The 19304-nt window shown below is 42.7% G+C and overlaps 1 protein-coding gene across 1 annotated transcript in view; it reads right to left on the bottom strand.

Moving 5' to 3' along the window:
• LOC124545135 (protein yellow-like) overlaps positions 1-19304 on the bottom strand; it is a 73407-nt gene that overhangs the window by 25643 nt on the left and 28460 nt on the right. The window contains exon 3 of the mRNA XM_047123960.1: positions 2456-2649. Within this exon, the coding sequence (XP_046979916.1) occupies positions 2456-2649 (194 nt within the window). The remainder of the gene's footprint in view (positions 1-2455; positions 2650-19304) is intronic.

The following is a 19304-nucleotide window of genomic DNA, read 5'->3' as shown; positions in this document are numbered from 1 at the left end:
GAAGGAATCGCTTCTAAACAATTCAACGAAGCCATCATCAAGATAATCAACTTAATGAAATTTCATCTTTCTATCAATTCAACTCACTTAAAGACAATTGCTAACGTCTGGTATGAAAGACAAGTCATTGAATATGTAGCACTGAATAGGCATATTACATACGGTCAACGGAAATCCTTTGACCACCGTGGTTACATTGACCACTCGTTAGAGCTCTCTGGTGGCTCTGCGTTGATTGTTTAGTACACACCGTTTGATGGTAAAGCTCCATCAATGTACGCTAAATGGCACAATGTAGCGTCAGTTTTCTTGCGGAATAGTTGTTGAACCTGTTGTGATTTATAACTGTGTATGAAAAAGTGTTTTAAAATCATGCTGTGCAATATCCACCGATATAATTTAACTGCAAAACGGTCGCTGTTTTCAACTAAATGATGTATGTTAATCGATTAATTCCCAAAATAGACTACTGATTAGTTTTTTGTATATTACGATTTCTGATGTCACACGCATATTTCTCTGTTTTGGGGATACTTTAGCCACTGATTATTGTTACCCCAGGATTACAGATAAACAATTCATTAAACGGTGTTGATGTCAATAACAGTGAGGAACTAAGGAATACATACGTTAACCACCAGTATATAAAATAAGGCTCATTCGTAACTGTTAAACTGCCTACAACTAAGAAAAACAAACGTCAGTCATATATTGGTCGAACTGCAAGCTGTTGCGGTTTAGGCAGTGATTTAGGTATAACACATAATGTCATATATCTCCGAAAAAAGTAACGGAGTTTGTTTGGCCACAAGTTCCAGATATTGCTTCGATAAAATACCACATACCTTAATTCTGACTGCAATAGATATTTTGAAACGAGGATTTACGTTTAAGATGAATGAAACTGATGGTATTATGCTCAGCTAAATTTGGAGCTATGTTCGTGATACTCCATCTTAGTACTTTTCATTATATAATGAAATAACAAGCAGCCAGTTGCATGAAAGAAATTTAATTTCTTTTCCGTTTCCGGTCACTTAATGCTCTTTTTCGCAAGGTTGTACCTATCGCATTACTTGCGAGTGTCAGTAACAAAGAGCATACGGCAAAATGCCATGGTCCTAAAAAATTGCAGGAGCAATAAGTAACACAATACTGAATCCATTAATGCAATAAGACCTCTTAGATGCAACATGTTTCTGGTTTATGGAATTTTGCTGTATGTATTATTGACACTCATAGATAATGCGATAGGTATAACCTTCCGAAGAAGGGCACTAAGTGCCCGAAACCGGTAAAGAACTTAAATTTCTTTTTACGCTACTGGCTGTTTGTTTTTAATTATATACAACTACTGATGCTGAAACCGATAAAATACCAAACTTTTCATTATATTTATAATTTGTTTATATACTGGACTAGGCTTTTCCCTTTTATGAGGCTTAATTAACCACTTAAGAAACTTTAGGTCAATGTATTATTTATAGGTGGTCAAAGTTTCATTGAATTTTTGAAATATTGACCACAAACTGAATAATAGCTAACAGTTAAGGTGGAAGCATAGGCCGGTCAATGTATCCCCAAATCCATGTTAACTTTGACCACCTACATTTCTTTCCATTACTTCTTCTGCATTTTAGAAAATGTATTAGTATGTAATCATTTCATACGAGCCCCTACACTCACCAACACAAATATCACAAAAGTTAAAAAACAGTCACGATAATCACATTTGAATCTGAAAATCGGACAAAGTATACCCGGTTTACGATACTTCATCATAGGTAGCGCCATCACTTGCATAATGTCAGAGGTTAGTTCTACATCTGCCGATGACTCTCCATCCAAAATAAGATGCTGGCTCCTCCGTACTAATATATCCTCAGTCCAGTAACAAATTTGGATTTATCTATTACCATATTGTTCGTGGTGCACTCAGCCTCGTGATGCCAAATGAGGAGCTACTCGACCGAATAGTAGCGGCTCCGGTCAAAGAAAACCGTCATAACGACCGGGAGAGCGGTGTGCTGACCACACGCCCCTCCTATCCTCATCCTCAACATGAGGATGACACGGCGGTCGGATGGTCCCGATGGGCCACTTGTGGCCTCAAGACGGAGTGCTTTTTTTATTATCATAATGTCGACATGGTTGATGTGTTACACTGTCACATGATTTTCTGAAGTCAAGAAATACTGCACCCACAAGTCTGTCTAGAATCGTGGCTTTCAGGAGACTGGCAATGAGCACCCCTTACCAAGTGGGGCAATGCTAGGGAAGAAAGAAATTGCTGACGCTGCAAACCAAATGGGCTCCATTCAGTAGCTGAGGGCAGTCGTGGGAAGTCCGCGGCTCATCAATAGCAACAACAAGTGAGTGTGGGCGGCGACCGGACGAACTGTGAAACCGGTTGTTCGCGGACGAGCCGGCGGTGCTGCGCGCAGCGCGGGCTGACCTTGGGCGGCGTGACATGGCTGGTGTTGCCCAGGATGTCGTCGACCCCGGTGTCCATGACCCAGAGGCGGTCGCACGCGTCGACGCTCACGCGGAACACCGACACCACGCGCTGCTTGCCGTCGTCTGTCCGACCCTCGGGCAGCAGGTTCGACTCCCAGTCAGGGTACGGGTGCAGCACAGGTGCTTTGATGCCTGCAAAGAAAAGGCTGATAGTTAAGTGTGTCAGGGACGTCTCGTACAGTCCATCTCCGACAAAGAAGCTGCAGTAAATATTCCATAATTCGAATCAAGAACAGCTGTCAACATAAGTAACTTACACTACTGGCCATTAAAATTGCTACACCACGAAGATGACGTGCTACGGACGCGAAATTAAACCGACAGGAAGAAGGTGCTGTGAAATGCAAATGATTAGCTTTACAGAGCATTCACACAAGGTTGGCACCGGAGGCGCCTACAACGTGCTGACATGAGGAAAGTTTCCAACCGATTTCTCATACACAAACAGTAGTTGACCGGTGTTGCCTGGTGAAGCGTTGTTGTGATGCCTCGTGTAAGGAGGAGAAATGCGTACCATCACGTTTCCGACTTTGATAAAAGTCGGATTGTAGCCTATAACGATTGCCGTTTATCGTATCGTGACATTGCTGCTCGCGTTGGTCGAGATCCAATGACTGTTAGCGGAATATGGAATCGGCGGGTTCAGGAGGGTACTACGGAACGCCGCGCTGGATCCCAACGGCCTCATATCACTCGCAGTCGAGATGACAGGCATCTTATCCGCATGGCTGTAACGAGCAGCCACGTCTCGATCCCTGAGTCAACAGATGCGGACGTTTGCGAGACAACAACCATCTGCACGAACAGTTCGACGACGTTTGCAGCAGCATGGACTATCAGCTCGGAGACCGTGGCTGCGGTTACCCTGGACACTGCGATGGTGTACTCAACGACGAACCTGGGTGCACGAATGGCAAAACGTCATTTTTCGGATGAATCCAGGTTCTGTTTACAGCATCATGATGGTCGCACCCGCGTTTGGCGACATCGCGGTTAACGAACATTGGAAGCGTGTATTCGTCATCGCCATACTGCCGTATCACCCGGCGTGATGGTATTGGGTGCCATTGGTTACCTCTTGTTCGCATTGACGGCACTTTGAACAGTGGACGTTACATTTCAGATGTGTTACGACCCGTGGTTCTACCCTTCATTCGATCCCTCCGAAATTCTACATTTCAGCGGGATAATGCACGACCGCATGTTGCAGATCCTGTACGGGCCTTTCTGAATACAGAAAATGTTCGACTGCTGCCCTGGCCAACACATTCTCCAGATCTCTCACCAATTGGAAACGTCTGGTCAATGGTGGCCGAGCAACTGGTTCGTCACAATACGCCAGTCACTACTCGTGATGAGCTGTGGTATCGTGTTGAAGCTGCATGGGCAGCTGTACCTGTACACACCATCCAACCTCTGTTTGACTTAATGCCGAGGCGTATCAGGGCCGTTATTACGGCCAGAGGTGGTTGTTCTGGGTACTGATTTCTCAGCATCTATGCACCCAAATTGCGTGAAAATGTAATCACATGTCAGTTCTAGTATAATATATTTGTCAATGAATATCCGTTTATCATCTGCATTTCTTCTTGGTGTAGCAATTTTAATGGCCAGTAGTGTAGAAGTAGACATTCTCGGTGTAGCGAACGAGCTTAAGTCACTTTATAAAGGTAATTCTTCCGATCCAGGTTGTACATCAATAACGTTCCTTTCGGACTATGCTAATGTAACAGTTTCGTTTTCAGCAGTCATATGTAACAGCTCGCACGATGAAATATCCGTACTTATGCAATGGGTAGTTATGAAGGTCACATCATTACGCAAGAAAGTAAATGGAAGCAATCTGCTGACTTATAGCTGCACATCGCTGACATCATATTGTAGTAGGATTCTGGAACATATTCGGCGTTTTACCATTATGAAATAATTCACAATCGGCTTCTGATCAAATTGCGTGTCTATGAAGTATCGTCGCAGTTGTGTGACAGATGGCGAAATTTCCTGTCGCAGTAAGTGATCTTTAGAGCCATGAAGAAAATGAAAGAAGTTTTCAGAACAGCAAAAGCGACATTAGCGACACATCGAGCATATAAAATTTCTTACAGCGGAACCACAAGAAGCAAAGTCCACACCCGCTTAGCTGAGCACAAAAGGAACTGCTGTAGCGGAACTTGCTTATCGAAATGAATGCCGCAAATTAAAATTCACTGAGGCCAGCGCATGTGGATACCTTTTTAGTATGGACACATAGTGAAGACGAGTCGGATGCTTTCTTGATACATCGCAACAGCGTAACACATGGTGAAAGAGAGCGACGAGAAACTTAATTTTCTGGATTTATCAATAATCAAATTGGTGGAAGGAACTTACGACAATAAGGCGAGCAGGAAAGTTGCCCACACTGATCGACTCTTCCTTAGGGAATCCAGCCATCAGACAGGACAAAAAAAGAGGTAGACAGGGTAAGTAAAATTGGCGAGTCGGTTTGTTTACAAGATGAGCTGAATCGCCTGCGATCGGCTTTTATTCTTTTTTTAAAACAAAAAATTAAAAAAAAGGTTGCTCCAGTAAGAAGGTGGATCGAACACTTCGTCCAAGAAGAGAGAGACACCAGGGTTAATAAGGAACATCGGCCGCCAACTGGGAAAATAAAAGAACGCTTCAGAGGGGCACAAGATGTACGGCATCCGCTAGTGACACCTGGGGCATATAAAATTCCTTGTAGTTGTGGATAAGCATACAACGGGACCACGAAATAATAGTTAACAACTGCTTAGCCCACCACAAAAGGAACTGCCGCAGAGGAACATGCTTTTCGAAATGTATACCACGAATTAGAATTCACTGAGCGCAACGTTTCGGCAAATACAGAGCTTCATCATGTATAGAGAGGCCATAGAGAGTTGCTAACACCATAAAAACTTTACCAGAGAAGAAGAGAAAGTTAATTTAGACGAAATATATACTCCGAATTTGCGCCAACAGATTTACAGTCGACTACTTTTAATAGAGAACTATGGCTCCAGCAAGAAATAATCACGCATTTGGCATTATGAGGCTGTGCCCTCTACATAGCCCTTGGAGGCCTTGATGCGGTTGCTGTAATACTTCGGAAGATGTCTACCGCAGTCGGAGCCAAAACTTTAGGGAACAATTTCTCAGCCCATTAGTTGGAAAAAATATATGTCCTATTTAGTAATAAAAAAATTTCGTTTTTATTGATTCGTTCTATTGTTGTTGTTCTTTAACAGATGGGTGTTCATTCTACAACACTCTGTAATTATTTAATTTTAATGAAAAAAATTAAAATATTAAGAAAATAGAGTTTATACAAAAATATGGGAACACCATAAATACTAATACGGTGTAGGAAACCCGTTGGCCTTCAAGACAGCTTCCAATTGTCTTGAAATGGACAAATATAGGGTCTGTAAGGTTTTTAGTGTAATCTCATACAATAATTCCTGCAAAATAGTGCCAGTTCACGTAACAATGATGGAGGTGGGCAGCAACCAGCACCCATTCTCTCCGAAGTAGACAACAAGGCGTCAATAATATTGAGATCAAGGCAACTGTTGTGGTCATAGGACATGAGATAAATCATTCTCGTGTTCTGAAAACCAGAACTGGGCGATGCGATCTGTGTGAAACGAGGCCACGTCGGTTTGGAACAAGCGTCACCATGGGGTAACGACCATGGTGCCATGGCATATGGACATGATCAGCCAAAATGGCCACATAGTTAATGCAGTAATACGACCTTGTAGAGTGACTATGGGGCCCAGGGAATACCACACTATGTCGCTACCCAAATTTGTCACCGAACACTTTTGGGACGCAGACTTGCCCATACCTTGGAAACAGTGTGAAACAAGACCCAAATGACATTCTTCCATTGATCCATAGACCAGGTTTTATGGCTTCGGCACAACGCTTTCTTGTTAAGATCTTTGTGTCACTGGCGAGTGGTTTTGGAAACACAGTTCGCCCTGCAATTTTCGCATTATGGACCTCTATTCGTGTTGTCTCGGGGTTTACGAGTTCGACATTCAGTTCTGCAGTGACTTTTGCACCTGTCATTCTCTTCGTCATAGTTCTCTTCAATGACCGTCCGTCATGATCACTCAGCACATACTCTCGTCCGCGTTGTGACTTAGCGGATGAAGTTTTTCCACTTTCCCTACATGCGATGTAAATCTTCAGCATGGTGCCTTTTGAAACAACAAACACTTAGACTACCTTGATTGCGGAAGCACCCGTACTATGATTGCCAACAATTTCCACATGTCTGAATTTACTTAGCTACGACTTAATGTACTCACAACTACACAGAACGCCGTTCTAACCACGACCGATACTTACAAACTGTTGAGGACGTGGCGCAGTTGCCGTTCGTCGTCAAATACAACAGGGCAACCTGCAGGCCTGGCTAGCGTTTATGTCCAACATGCGTGTTTCTTGCTGTTTCCGTATGTTTGTCCAATCCATGAATCTTTCTGGGGATTCTAAGTGGTCTTTATCGTAAACATACTGCTGTTTACTATTCGGAATGGTTACTCCTCTAACAAATGGTGAATGTGTTTTCCAATAAGTTGTTTGTTATGACGTAAGTGGTAAAAGTGGCTCATAATGGCATTTATCGAGAAACAATAAAGGGACCGGGCGATTATATGCCTTAACAAATAAATATTAGCGCTACGATGACTACTTAGTGAACTATCTCTTAAAGGAAGGTAGATTAGTGTTTAGAGTCCCGTCGTACTGTGTAAAGCCGAAATTATGTAGAAGTAACTTCAGGTGTGCCACAGGGATGTGTGTTTGGATCCTTGCTGTTCATATGGTATACATAAATAACATTACAAACAACATCAATAGTAATTTCAGACTTTTTGCTGGTGATCTAATTATCTGTATCGAAATACAGCTTGAAGAAAGCTGCACAAATATTCAGTTAGATCTTCGCGATATTTCCAAAGTGGTGCGAAGTTGGTAACTTGCTTTAAATGTTATGAATGTCAAATTTTGCACTTGAGAAGACGAAAAGACGTAGTAGCCTGTGGCTGCAATACCAGTAAGCCACAACTAGTCACCTCACACAAATATATGGGAATAAAAACTTGTAGCGATATGAAATTGAACAATCACTTGGGGACCATCGTAAGTAAATTAGGTGGTAGACTTCGATTCATTGGTAGAATGCTAGGAAAATTCAATAATTCTATAAAGGTGGTTTCTTACTCGAGCCACCCACCTTGGAATATTGCTCAGCTGTGCGGAATCTGTAGCAAATAAGACTAACAGAGAATGTTGAAGGTGTACAGATAAGAGCAGCACGAATGATCACAAGTTCGTTTGACACATGACAGAGTGTGACGGTGATGCTGATAAAATTGAATTTGCAAACGCTTGAAGACAGACACAAATTGTTCCATAAAAGGCTACTCATTAAGTTTCAAGAGCTAGCTTTAAATGATGATTCAAGGAGTACTACTACAGTCCCCTACGTGTAACTACCGTAGGGATCACGTAGATAAGATTGGACTAATTAAAGCGCGCGTGCGCAGAGACTTTAAGCAATCATTCTTTCCGTGCTCCATATGTGACTGCATCAAGAAAAAGATCAAATACCTGTTACAACGGAAATTACCCTCTCCCATGCACTTTCCAGTGGTTTTCAGATGTAAGTGTAGGTAAATTTCATGCCTCTTCCGTGGTGTTCCCTTTTAGAATTCTGCTCCCGGGTAACTCTGGCACGTTGCTTTGTGCTACGCTAACAAAATGATCGTAATGAGGAAATCGCAAAGGAGCGATTTTAATCTACCAGCGACCATCTCCAGCCAGTGCTGGAGTTTCCAAGGCGTGGACAGTAGAGAGAGAAGTGAATGGAGAGTCGTAAACCGGCTGTCGTGACTGGAACTCGAGGTGAGGTGATGCTGGTGGGTGGGAGGTTGCGAAGGGTCTCTCTTGCCGCGGAATGCCAAGGCAACGCAACCACGCTCTCGCCTGGCCATCGTACTGTCCTCGGGTTCAGAAATGTCACCGTCACGCTTGAGTAGCCTGGACAGATATCAGCAACATCATAGCTACATCTGCACCAAGTGGCACGGGATACCGCCTAATGTCGTGTCGAACCTCGTTCTGCAGCAACATCCCTACTGCAGCAACTCGACGTAGCAGGGACGCAACAAGTCGTTGGTAGTCGCCTGCAGAAATATTGAACCATGCTGCCTCTACAGCCGTCCATAATTGTAAGGTGATGCCGGTGCACGATCTTGTGCACAACCTGACCTCTCGATTATGTAAAATAATTCTCCCATGCGATTGATGAGATGAGATCTGGGTGGCCGAATCATTCGCTTGAAATGTTCAGAATGTTCGTCAAATTAATCGCGAACAATTGTGGCCCGGTGACTTGGCATATTATCACGCACTAAAATTTCATCGTTGTTTGAGAACATGAATGGCTGCAAGTGATCTCAAAGTAGCAGAACATAAAGAGCACCCATTCAATTCCATGTAAAGACACCCCACACCACTATAGAGGCACCACCATCTTGCGCAGTGCCTTGTTGACAACCTGGGCCCATGGCGTTGTGTTAAGAAATTATGGGGAAATATGGAGTACCTAAATCTAGATGGTCTAACGCAGAAAGAAGGAGAGAGGTAAGGCACGAGAATCGTTCGAAAGAAACAGGGTTCAAATAGCTATCCGACTATCCAGATTTAGGCTTTTTTGTAATTTGCCATGGTAGAACCATGATCAGGATCCTGCAATGAAAGCGGGAAAAATCCATAAGGAAAGGGACAAAAGAAATAAATTGACTGTATCCATCCGGTGTCTTGTGTTTGGTAACAGACGCAGCACTTCTCGGCATAAACACATTCCCGAAAACCGTCAGCTGCACATTCGCACGCATCAGTTCCTGGTTCAAACAGTCACGATTTTTCGAGGAGTTCCTTGTCGTAAGCAACCAATGTACTGCAACGGATATTAAAATTGGGCGACTGAGATTTCTGAATGGTCTGCTTGTTAGCATATCAGTTTCCCCTCTTCACCGTAACAGGTTACGTGCCTGCTTATCACCAATCACAAATAACTGTGTATCCACAGTATATGGAGCAAGATGTAGTGCTTTGAAATAGAAATTGAAATTAATTACCCGAGATTCAGCGAGCTGAATTTCACGCTGCTGGTCGGTAGTCCTCTGCTCACTAATTCTTCTTATGACATAGGAACAATCCTGTCGTCTTGTTGTCGTACGAGAGAAACGTCATCGCTGCGACCGCTTGCGTATTTGACGAAGGTCTTGCCTTGACGCGTCGTGTCCTAAAGGAGCCTAAACGGTGTGTCCTCGATACAAGGGCACGGTACTAACATGTTCCCAGATACCTTGAAAAAACCGGCTCTAAGCATTCTTCTCACTGTTTCCCTTCAAAGCCATCCCAGCACATTCACGCCTGACGAATTTGCCTCCGAAAATGAACTGTAGCGTCACAACCGGAATTCGAAAATTTTCCCTTCGTTTCATGAACAATATATATCAAATGAGCGCGTATAACACGCATAAATAAAATAGCATTTAATTTTATTTTGTGTCATTATCTGTGAAATGCTGCGATCGTCTATAACAACATAAAAACTCAGTACAGAGATGCTGTTAAACCTCCTGGCAGATTAAAACTCTTTGCCGGACCGAGACTCGAACTCAGGACTTTTGACAAGAGCACTTGTCAGCGAAATGCAAAGATCTCGAGTTCGAGCCTTAGTCCAGCTTACAGTTTCAATGTGCCAGGAAGTTTCATATCGGTACGCTCTGGCCGCTGTGGCCGAGCGGTTCTGGGCGCTTCAGTCTGGAACCACGCGGCTGCTACGGTCGCAGGTCCGAATCCTCCCTCGGGCTTGGATTTCTGTGACGTCCTTAGGTTGTTTAGGTTTAAGTAGTTCTAGGTCTAGGGGACAGATGACCACAAATGTTGAGTCCCATTGACATAGAGTCATTTTTTCAGCACGCTCTCCGCAGTAGAGTGAAAATTTTATTCTGGGAAAATCCTATTATCAGTAGATATGAAAAAATATTATTACTGTTGCTATTGCTGTTGGTGACTGTTTCCAGACTGTCTAATCTGCTAATGTGAATTTGTGTTAATTGTTCCATGAAAAAAAAAACAAAAAAAAAAACAATGTTTTCCTGGGTATAGACTAGGATATTTTTAATCCCTTTCACTGAAAGTCAAAGTAATAGTTTTTATTTTCGGCCAAAGTGAATTATTTAAATACAAACGTTTTTCGTTTCGTTCGCAATCATTTTAAGCGCCATTTGGTGTGCGATTGTAATTCGGTTGTTATAACTCGCACATCTGTTAGAACGTGCAGTTACTTTAATTTTACGGAGCCCGATGTTATTCCTAACCAATGTTTGCCGAAGGGAAAGAATTACCAAAAGAATCGTCTTCACAGCTAACTGTGGGCAGCAGCTACTTTAATAAGCGCAAGAAAAGAAAATAACATAATTAATCATTCTTTACGTTCCATTTAATAATTTACAAAATATAAGAAAGAAAACATTTTATTTTTTTGGCTACACTTTTTCCTCTAACCAAAGATAGAATTTTCGAAAGTACCAGATTCGGAAACTATGTTCGATATCACATCGTACAAGGGCAATAATTTTATAGAACAACAGCAAATACCGACAGGATCTAACGCGATAAGTAAGAGACTAGCCACCAGAACCACCGAAATCACTATCACGGTCTTTGGTTGGTGCTCCATTGGCGGTTCACAACAATACACATGGTAATTCAGTTGCCCATACCGATAGATTTTATGAAACTTGTAACGCGTTCAAAAACCACGTGCAAGATTTTCAAATTCTCTCGCTCACTATACGTAAACTGTTAGTCCTACGGGAAAAAATGAATAGAACGTTTTCCTAGGAAATTTAATGTAGTTAAATTTTGTACTGGGATCCGTTTTCACTGAAGACCACAGTTCTCGAGTTAGTCAATAAAAACTGGTTTGAAGGGCACTTTTGTACATTTTTCTTGAATAATTCTGAGCTGCAAAATTGAACTACATTAAATGTGCTACAATAAAGTCCTGTTCATTTTCATGTAGAACTAACACACGGAGGTGACACAAGGTATAAAAGTATAGTGCATCGGTGGAGCTCTCATTTGTAGTCAGATGATTCATGAGAAAAGGTTTCCGAGGGAATTAACTGACTCTGAACGTGGAATGGTAGTTGGAGCTAGAGGAATGTGATATTTCATTATGGATGTCGTTACCGAATTCAATATTCCGATATCCACATTGTCAGGAATGTGATCAGAATACCAAATTTCAGGTATTACCTCTCACCACGGATAACGCAGTGGCCGACGGCCTTCACTTAACGACCGAGAGCAGCGACCTTTACATAGCGCAGACAGTGTTAATAGACAAGCAATACTGCGTAAAATAACCGCAGAAATCAGTGTGGGAGGCACGGCGAGTGCATCCTCTAGGACAATGCGGCGAAGTTTGGGGGTAATGGGCAGACGACCTACATGAGTGCCTCTGCTAACAGCGCATCACCTCTCCTAGGCTCGCGACCATATCAGTTGTACGCTAGACGACTGGAAAACCGTTGTCTGGTCAAGTGAATCCAGATTTCATACGGTAAGAGCTGACGGTAGGATCCGAGTGACCTGCAGACGCCACGAAGCTGTGGATGCAGCTTATGAAATGGTTCAAATGACTCTGAGCACTATGGGACTCAACATCCGAGGTCATTAGTCCCCTAGAACTTAGAACTACTCAAACCTAACTAACCTAAGCACATCACACACATCCATGCCCGAGGCAGGATTCGAACCTGCCACCGTAGCAACAGCGCGGTGCCGGACTAAAGCGCCTAGAACTGCTCGGCCATTGCGGCCGATTCCAGCTTATCAAGAATGCACTGTGGATGCTGGTGGTGACTCCATAATGGTGTGTGCGCTGGTTACATGGCATGTACTCGGTTGTGTGGTCCAACAGAACCGATCATTGACAGTAAATGGTTATGTTCGGCTACTTGGAGATCATCTGCAGCCATTCATGGACTTCATGTTCTCAGACAACGATGTCATGTCACCGGGTTACAACTGTTTGTGATTCTTCTGAAGAACATTCTGGACAATTCTCGCAAATCTCGTCGGACATTTACGGGACAGAGTCGAGAGGCAATTTCGCTGCAACATAGTGCACTGGTAACACTTTCACAGTTATGGACGTTATAGAGGAAGTGCGGCTCTGTATTTCTGGAGTGTACGTCAAAACAACTTGTTGAGTCCTTGCCGCGTCAAGTTCCTGCCCTACGCTAGGCAAAAGGAAGTTTGACAAAATATTAGAAGCTATTCCATGACTTTTGTCATCTATGTACTTTGCACTTAGTGAGCGAGGGAAGATGAAAATATCGCGGATTGTTTTTGAAGGCCTTGGATAGAGGCATTTCCAAGGTGTGACATTTCCTGAACAACCAAAATCCCGACTTATGCAACCAAGGTGCTCGCCAAGTCATCTATCGTTGGGGAAAATGTGCCACACTGTGTATGTACGAGTATTGGTTTAGGTTTTAATTATCACTTCGAAATTATAAAATTCCGTAATAAATAATTTTTTGTTGTAGGTGCATGTCTGCAGTCCTGGTACACAGTGTAATCTCCGCGCCTCAGTATCATAGCTCGCCGCTAGGGCTACTTAAACCTAACTAACCTAAGGGCATCACACACACCCATGCCCGAGGCAGGATTCGAACCTGCGACTGTGGCGGTCGCGCGGTTTCAGGCTGTAGCGCCTAGAAGCGCTCGACCAACCCCGACCGGCAAAATAGCGCTGTCCATTGATACAGTGGTGGATCGTGCGGTAATTAGTTGTCTGCGTTTCAAAGGAAAGAAGCTGCAACATCCAAGCACAGCTGTTACCAGTGTATGGGAACGATGCTCAATCATCTGGCACAGTCGTTACGTTTCGCAAACGCGTTCCAGTGTGGTCAAACAACTCTGAAAGCCGTCCGCTGGTGGCCGAGCGGTTCTAGGCGCTTCAGTCCGGAACCGCGCTGCTGCTACGGTCGCAGCTTCGAATCCTGCCTCGGGCATGGATGTGTGTGATGTCCTTAGGTTAGTTAGGTTTAAGTAGTTCTAAGTTCTAGGGGACTGATGACCTGAGATGTTAAGTCCCATAGTGCTCAGAGCCATTTGAACCACCTCTGAAAGACGAAGAACGCAGTGGCAGACCGTCTGTCTATGAAGTACCGGGAATCCCAACAGAACGGGCGGCCCTGTTGCTCCAAGATCGGCGCATCACAAAGAAAGTCAATTAAGTTTCAACACCTTGCAAGACATTTTGAACATGACTAAGACTGCTGCCCGCTGGATTCCTCGATTACTCACACCCACTCAAAACTTCCACGGAACCGAGGCATCAGCAGGAATGTAGCAGCTGTATCAAGCATATCCAGAGGGTTTCTTTAGTCGCTTAATCACCATAGACGAATGCTGATTGTATCATAAGACCCCACGATAAAGGAGCAGAGCAAATCAACCATCATAGGGCAAGGTGGTGTTGTTTTTTGACTGTCGTGGTGTGATGCAAACACATTACGCTCCTAATGTGTACGAGGTGATTTCCAAGGTGTGACATTTCCTAAACAACCAAAATCCCGACTTATGCAACCAAGGTGCTCGCCAAGTCATCTCTCGTTGGGGAAAATGTGCCACACTGAAATGTGAATGTGTAGATAAGGACTGAAACTACTACTAAGTTTCAGGGTTACATCTTGATTTTTTTCACAACGATAATTATAATTTCACGCTCAACCTTCGCTTATTTTGCCAATGAGTTTTTCTTTCATTTTGTTATGACGTGTACAGAGTGCAGATTTGGGATTGTGATAAATGCTGGAATCTGAGACACTGTTGGGGGGAGTTTAGTATCAAAGTATCTAACGCACCATGAAGTTATAAGGCTGACTTAGTTCAGTGATATGGAGAATGCCATACGCTGACGCTGGATGTAGCTGTTCGATATATGACGTGTTTTAAATATATAGAACACCAATGGTTCACTACGGTCGCAGGTTCGAATCCTGCCTCGGGCATGGCTGTGTGTGATGTCCTTAGTTTAGTTGGGTTTAAGTAGTTCTAAGTTCTAGGGGACTAATGACCACAGCAGTTGAGTCCCATAGTGCTCAGAGCCATTTGAACCATTTGAACCAATGGTTCACTTCAAACTTCATATCTAGGAGCCGAGTTTCCTCACTCCTATTTAAATAATTAACTGCAAGTTGTCGCCATCGTTGCATTCTCACACTATCGACCTGATGTCTTTCTTCTGAGGATTAGCGTTTTCATTCCATGTGACACTGTAAATCGTTTGACACGCTTGACGTTATATCTTTTCACCACTTCCAGGAAAGATGAAGACCTTGCATCAACTCGAGATATGAACATGATTCTTTGCAAAGAAGGGTAACAATGAGTTTGCAGCGAAGAGTCCACAATGAGTCTGCCAAATGAATCATCGTGCAAGGCTCTCGATCATAACTAATGAGGATAATGTTATATTTGTTACTGTTACGGCATAAAGTCAAGCGCAGGCACGCTAGTCGGAACGATAGAGATGAGATGGCTATGAGAAGACGTCAGCCAATCGCGCACTTATAACACTACAATCAGTATTGTTTATAAACTGTACTGAATAATGCTGCATAATGTCAAGTGTATATTCATTATTATATGATGTCTTTGATCTACTGTAAAGTAATGAAAAGGTAGTGTGACATGTTTACTCTTTGCAAGTTAAGTTCTTTGTATTATTTGGAGGGAAGTGGTATTTAACTATGTATATTTGTGTTGACTTCTTAACGAGTTTTAATAATGAGGTTTTTTAAAATATGTTTTCTGGCAGCTATGTAATAACTGTTTCATACGTAGGGACTTTGTATTGTATGAAGAGAACCCAAAGCAGTTCCCCTCTGCAACGCAAGTGCGCTGGCGCGCTGGGAAAAGGTGGATGTGGCGCTCAGTCTGGGCTGAAGTGAGAGAGCTCAGTCAGTCGGTAGCGAGTAACTGACGAGTAAACAGCGCAGGTGCCGAGTGAGGCTCTCAAGTGGTATGGAATGGGCTCGGATTTAATATATGGCTGTAAAATGGTGCTCTCGATTTGGGAAAAACTCTAAAGATGATGTTAACAACGCCAAGAAGAGGTAAATAGAGCTAATTATTGCCAATGGAAAGACCACCTAGCCCCCACATCCCCGCTACCACGATTGCGCTACCACTTAGTCACACATACGAAAGGTCAGATCTGGATTACTGTACGACCCAGTAATGTTGCCAATACTCTTAATGTGCAGGGTAAAATTTACTTGTTTTTCATACACATAAAAGAGACTGTTTATGTTTGAGTAATTTGAAACTTAATTAGAAAATGAACTTGAATATTAGTTTAGGAAAGAGTATTACTTGGAAAACAAAAGTGTTCTAATGTTTGTTGCTTTAAAGTTGTTTTCAAAACTACTTGCTTCACAAGATGTATCATAACACTTCGTCTTGAGGTTGTCTGAAGTAAAATTTTACTGGAGATTATCTCTGATTTGTAGAGGTTATTGTGAGGGCAAAGAGTGTTAAATTAGTACATACTTAATGATCTCAGATGAAAGACAAACCAAATTCTACCTTAAAGCTACATAATTCTGGAACTGTGTAGAGTTTTGTCGCTACAATGAAAGGGAGAGTACGTGGAACCATATTTCTATTGCATCATAACAAAAAGGATAGATTAGTAAGTTTCTAGCTATTGAATCTTGAAGTGATTACTGAGAAGCAAAGGGAGAAGGTTTGTATGCTGTGTCTCCTTATTGCTTTTGTAAAGGAAATGTGTGCATTAATTGTACTTGACTATTATCATGTGCTATCTGATCTTGTGTGGGTTGTGAATAGGTAGTTTAGACTATATTAGTTAAAGGCAAAAGAAATGATTAAAGTAAACAAGAGAAAGGGCTCATTTGCAAATCTTGTGATTACTTTACTGCTAAAGTGACAACTAGTGCTATTCACTGTGTAATTTGTCCATGTAGGTATGTTCATTGCACTTCACAGAACGGTATCTAATGAAAGTTCGTTTTGAATTAGTAAAAATAAGTTCATTATAAATAATGTTTTACTTTATTATGCCTAATTAGGAAGGCGACCGTGTAACTATTTCATTTAACAGTAATCAGTTGCTGTTACTTCTTGCAAAATTGTTTCTTTGTGTTGCCTACCTACAGCGATTACTACGAAATTAAGGTTCGATACCAATCTTTCCGTTAGGTAAACTCGGTCAAAGTTCAAAAATCCTCACAGAGGGTAATACTGTGCGTTTTAAACCATATTTGGTAATTAGTAGCACAAGCGACGTGTAGTGTTAAACACTGACCAACCTCTCCAGGACAATACGACAGCAGCGACCCCTACGCGAAGAGGACGTAAGTGCTGCGACCGGTTGGCGACGCCCCAGTTCAATAGTAGCTTCAAGATTAGTCACTTGGACAGAAGCGTCAACGCTCGTTACTTCGCTTGTCCATTCTGTGTATACAGACTTCAGATTTTTTATTTCATATGTCGCCGTTTGTATGCAACAATTCTGTGTAATTGTCAAAGTTAAGTATTGTTGCTTTTCATTTTGTAATAAAACTCAATTATACGATTTGTTTGAATGTTGTCTAGCGATTCGAAAAAGCGGGTTTCCTAGACACCTCATATTTGACGACGAGCAGGGAGACATAAAAATATTTGTTTCAGCAGATCTACATCTACATCTACATCTATACTCTGCAAGCCACCTGACGGTGTGTGGCGGAGGGTACCTTGAGTACCTCTATCGCTTCTCCCTTCTATTCCAGTCTCGTAATGTTCTTGGAAAGAAGGTATGCTCTCGAAACTTCAACAAAAGCCTGTACCGAGCTACTGAGCGTCTCTCCTGCAGAGTCTTCCACTGGCGTTTATCTATCAAGTCCGTAACGCTTTCGCGATCACTAAATGATCCTGTAAAGAAGCGCGCTGCTCTCCGTTGGATCTTCTCTATCTCTTCTATCATCCCTATCTGGTCCGGATCCCACGCTGCTGAGCAGTATTCAAGCAGCGGGCGAACAAGCGTACTGTAACCTACTTCCTTTGTTTTCGGATTGCATTTCCTTAGGATTCTTCCAATGAATCTCAGTCTGGCATCTGCTTTACCAACGATAGACTTTATATGATCATTCCATTTTAAATCACTCCCAATGCGTACTCCCAGATAATTTATGGCATTAACTGCTTCCAGTTGCTGACCTGCTATATTGTAGCTAAATGATTAGGGATCTTTCTTTCCATGTATTCGCAGCGCATTACACTTGTCTACATTGACATTCAATTGCCATTCCCTGCACCATGCATCAATTCGCTGCAGATCCTCATGCATTTCAGTACAATTTTCCATTGTTACAACCTCTCGATACACCACAGCATCATCCGCAAAAAGCCTCAGTGAACTTCCGATGTCATCCACAAAGTCATTTATGTATATTGTGAATAGCAACGGTCCTATGACACTCCCCTGCGGCACACCTGAAATCGCTCTTATTTCGGAAGACTTCTCTCCATTGAGAATGACATGCTGCATTCTGTTATCTAGGAACTCTTCAATCCAATCACACAATTTGTCTGATAGTCCATATGCTCTTACTTTGTTCATTAAACGACTGTGGGGAACTATATCGAACGCCTTGCGGAAGTCAACAAACACGGCATCTACCTGTGAACCCGTGTCTATGGCCCTCTGAGTCTCGTGGACGAATAGCACGACCGTCTTTTTCGAAACCCATGCTGATTCCTACAGAGTAGATTTCTAGTCTCCAGAAAAGTCATTATACTCGAACATAATATGTGTTCCAAAATTCTACAACTGATCGACGTTAGAGATATAGGTCTATAGTTGTGCACATCTGTTCGACGTCCCTTCTTGAAAACGGGGATGACCTGTGCCCTTTTCCAGTCCTTTGGAACGCTACGCTCTTCTAGAGATCTACGGTACACCGCTGCAAGAAGGGGGGGCAAGTTCCTTCGCGTACTCTGTGTAAAATCGAACTGGTATCCCATCAGGACCAGCGGCCTTTCCTTTTTTGAGCGATTTTAATTGTTTCTCTATCCCTCTGTCGTCTATTTCGATATCTACCATTTTGTCATCTGTGCGACAATCTAGAGAAGGAACAACAATGCAGTCTTCCTCTGTGAAACAGCTTTGGAAAAAGACATTTAGTATTTCGGCCTTTAGTCTGTCATCCTCTGTTTCAGTACCATTGTGGCCACAGAGTGTCTGGACATTTTGTTTTGATCCACCTACCGCTTTGACATAAGACCCAAATTTCTTAGGATTTTCTGCCAAGTCAGTACATGGAACTTTACTTTCGAATTCATTGAACGCCTCTCGCATAGCCCTCCTCACACTACATTTCGCTTCGCGTAATTTTTGTTTGTCTGCAAGGCTTTGGCTATGTTTATGTTTGCTGTGAAGTTCCCTTTGCTTCCGCAGCAGTTTTCTAACTCGGTTGTTGTACCATGGTGGCTCTTTTCCATCTCTTACGACCTTGCTTGGCACATACTCATCTAACGCATGAGTTGTGACGTGCCTTTTCGTAAGACGAAACTAGATTTTCTCGTGTCTTATGATTCTACTTTCAGTCTTACGCTAGACAAAGAGGATATCTCGTTGCTGTTTGCCAACACCAGGGCTAAGTTAATGA

The sequence above is a fragment of the Schistocerca americana genome, chromosome 8, assembly GCF_021461395.2.
Source record: "Schistocerca americana isolate TAMUIC-IGC-003095 chromosome 8, iqSchAmer2.1, whole genome shotgun sequence".
NCBI classification, from domain to species: domain Eukaryota; kingdom Metazoa; phylum Arthropoda; class Insecta; order Orthoptera; family Acrididae; genus Schistocerca; species Schistocerca americana.
This window is presented reverse-complemented; position numbering and strand designations above follow the sequence as displayed.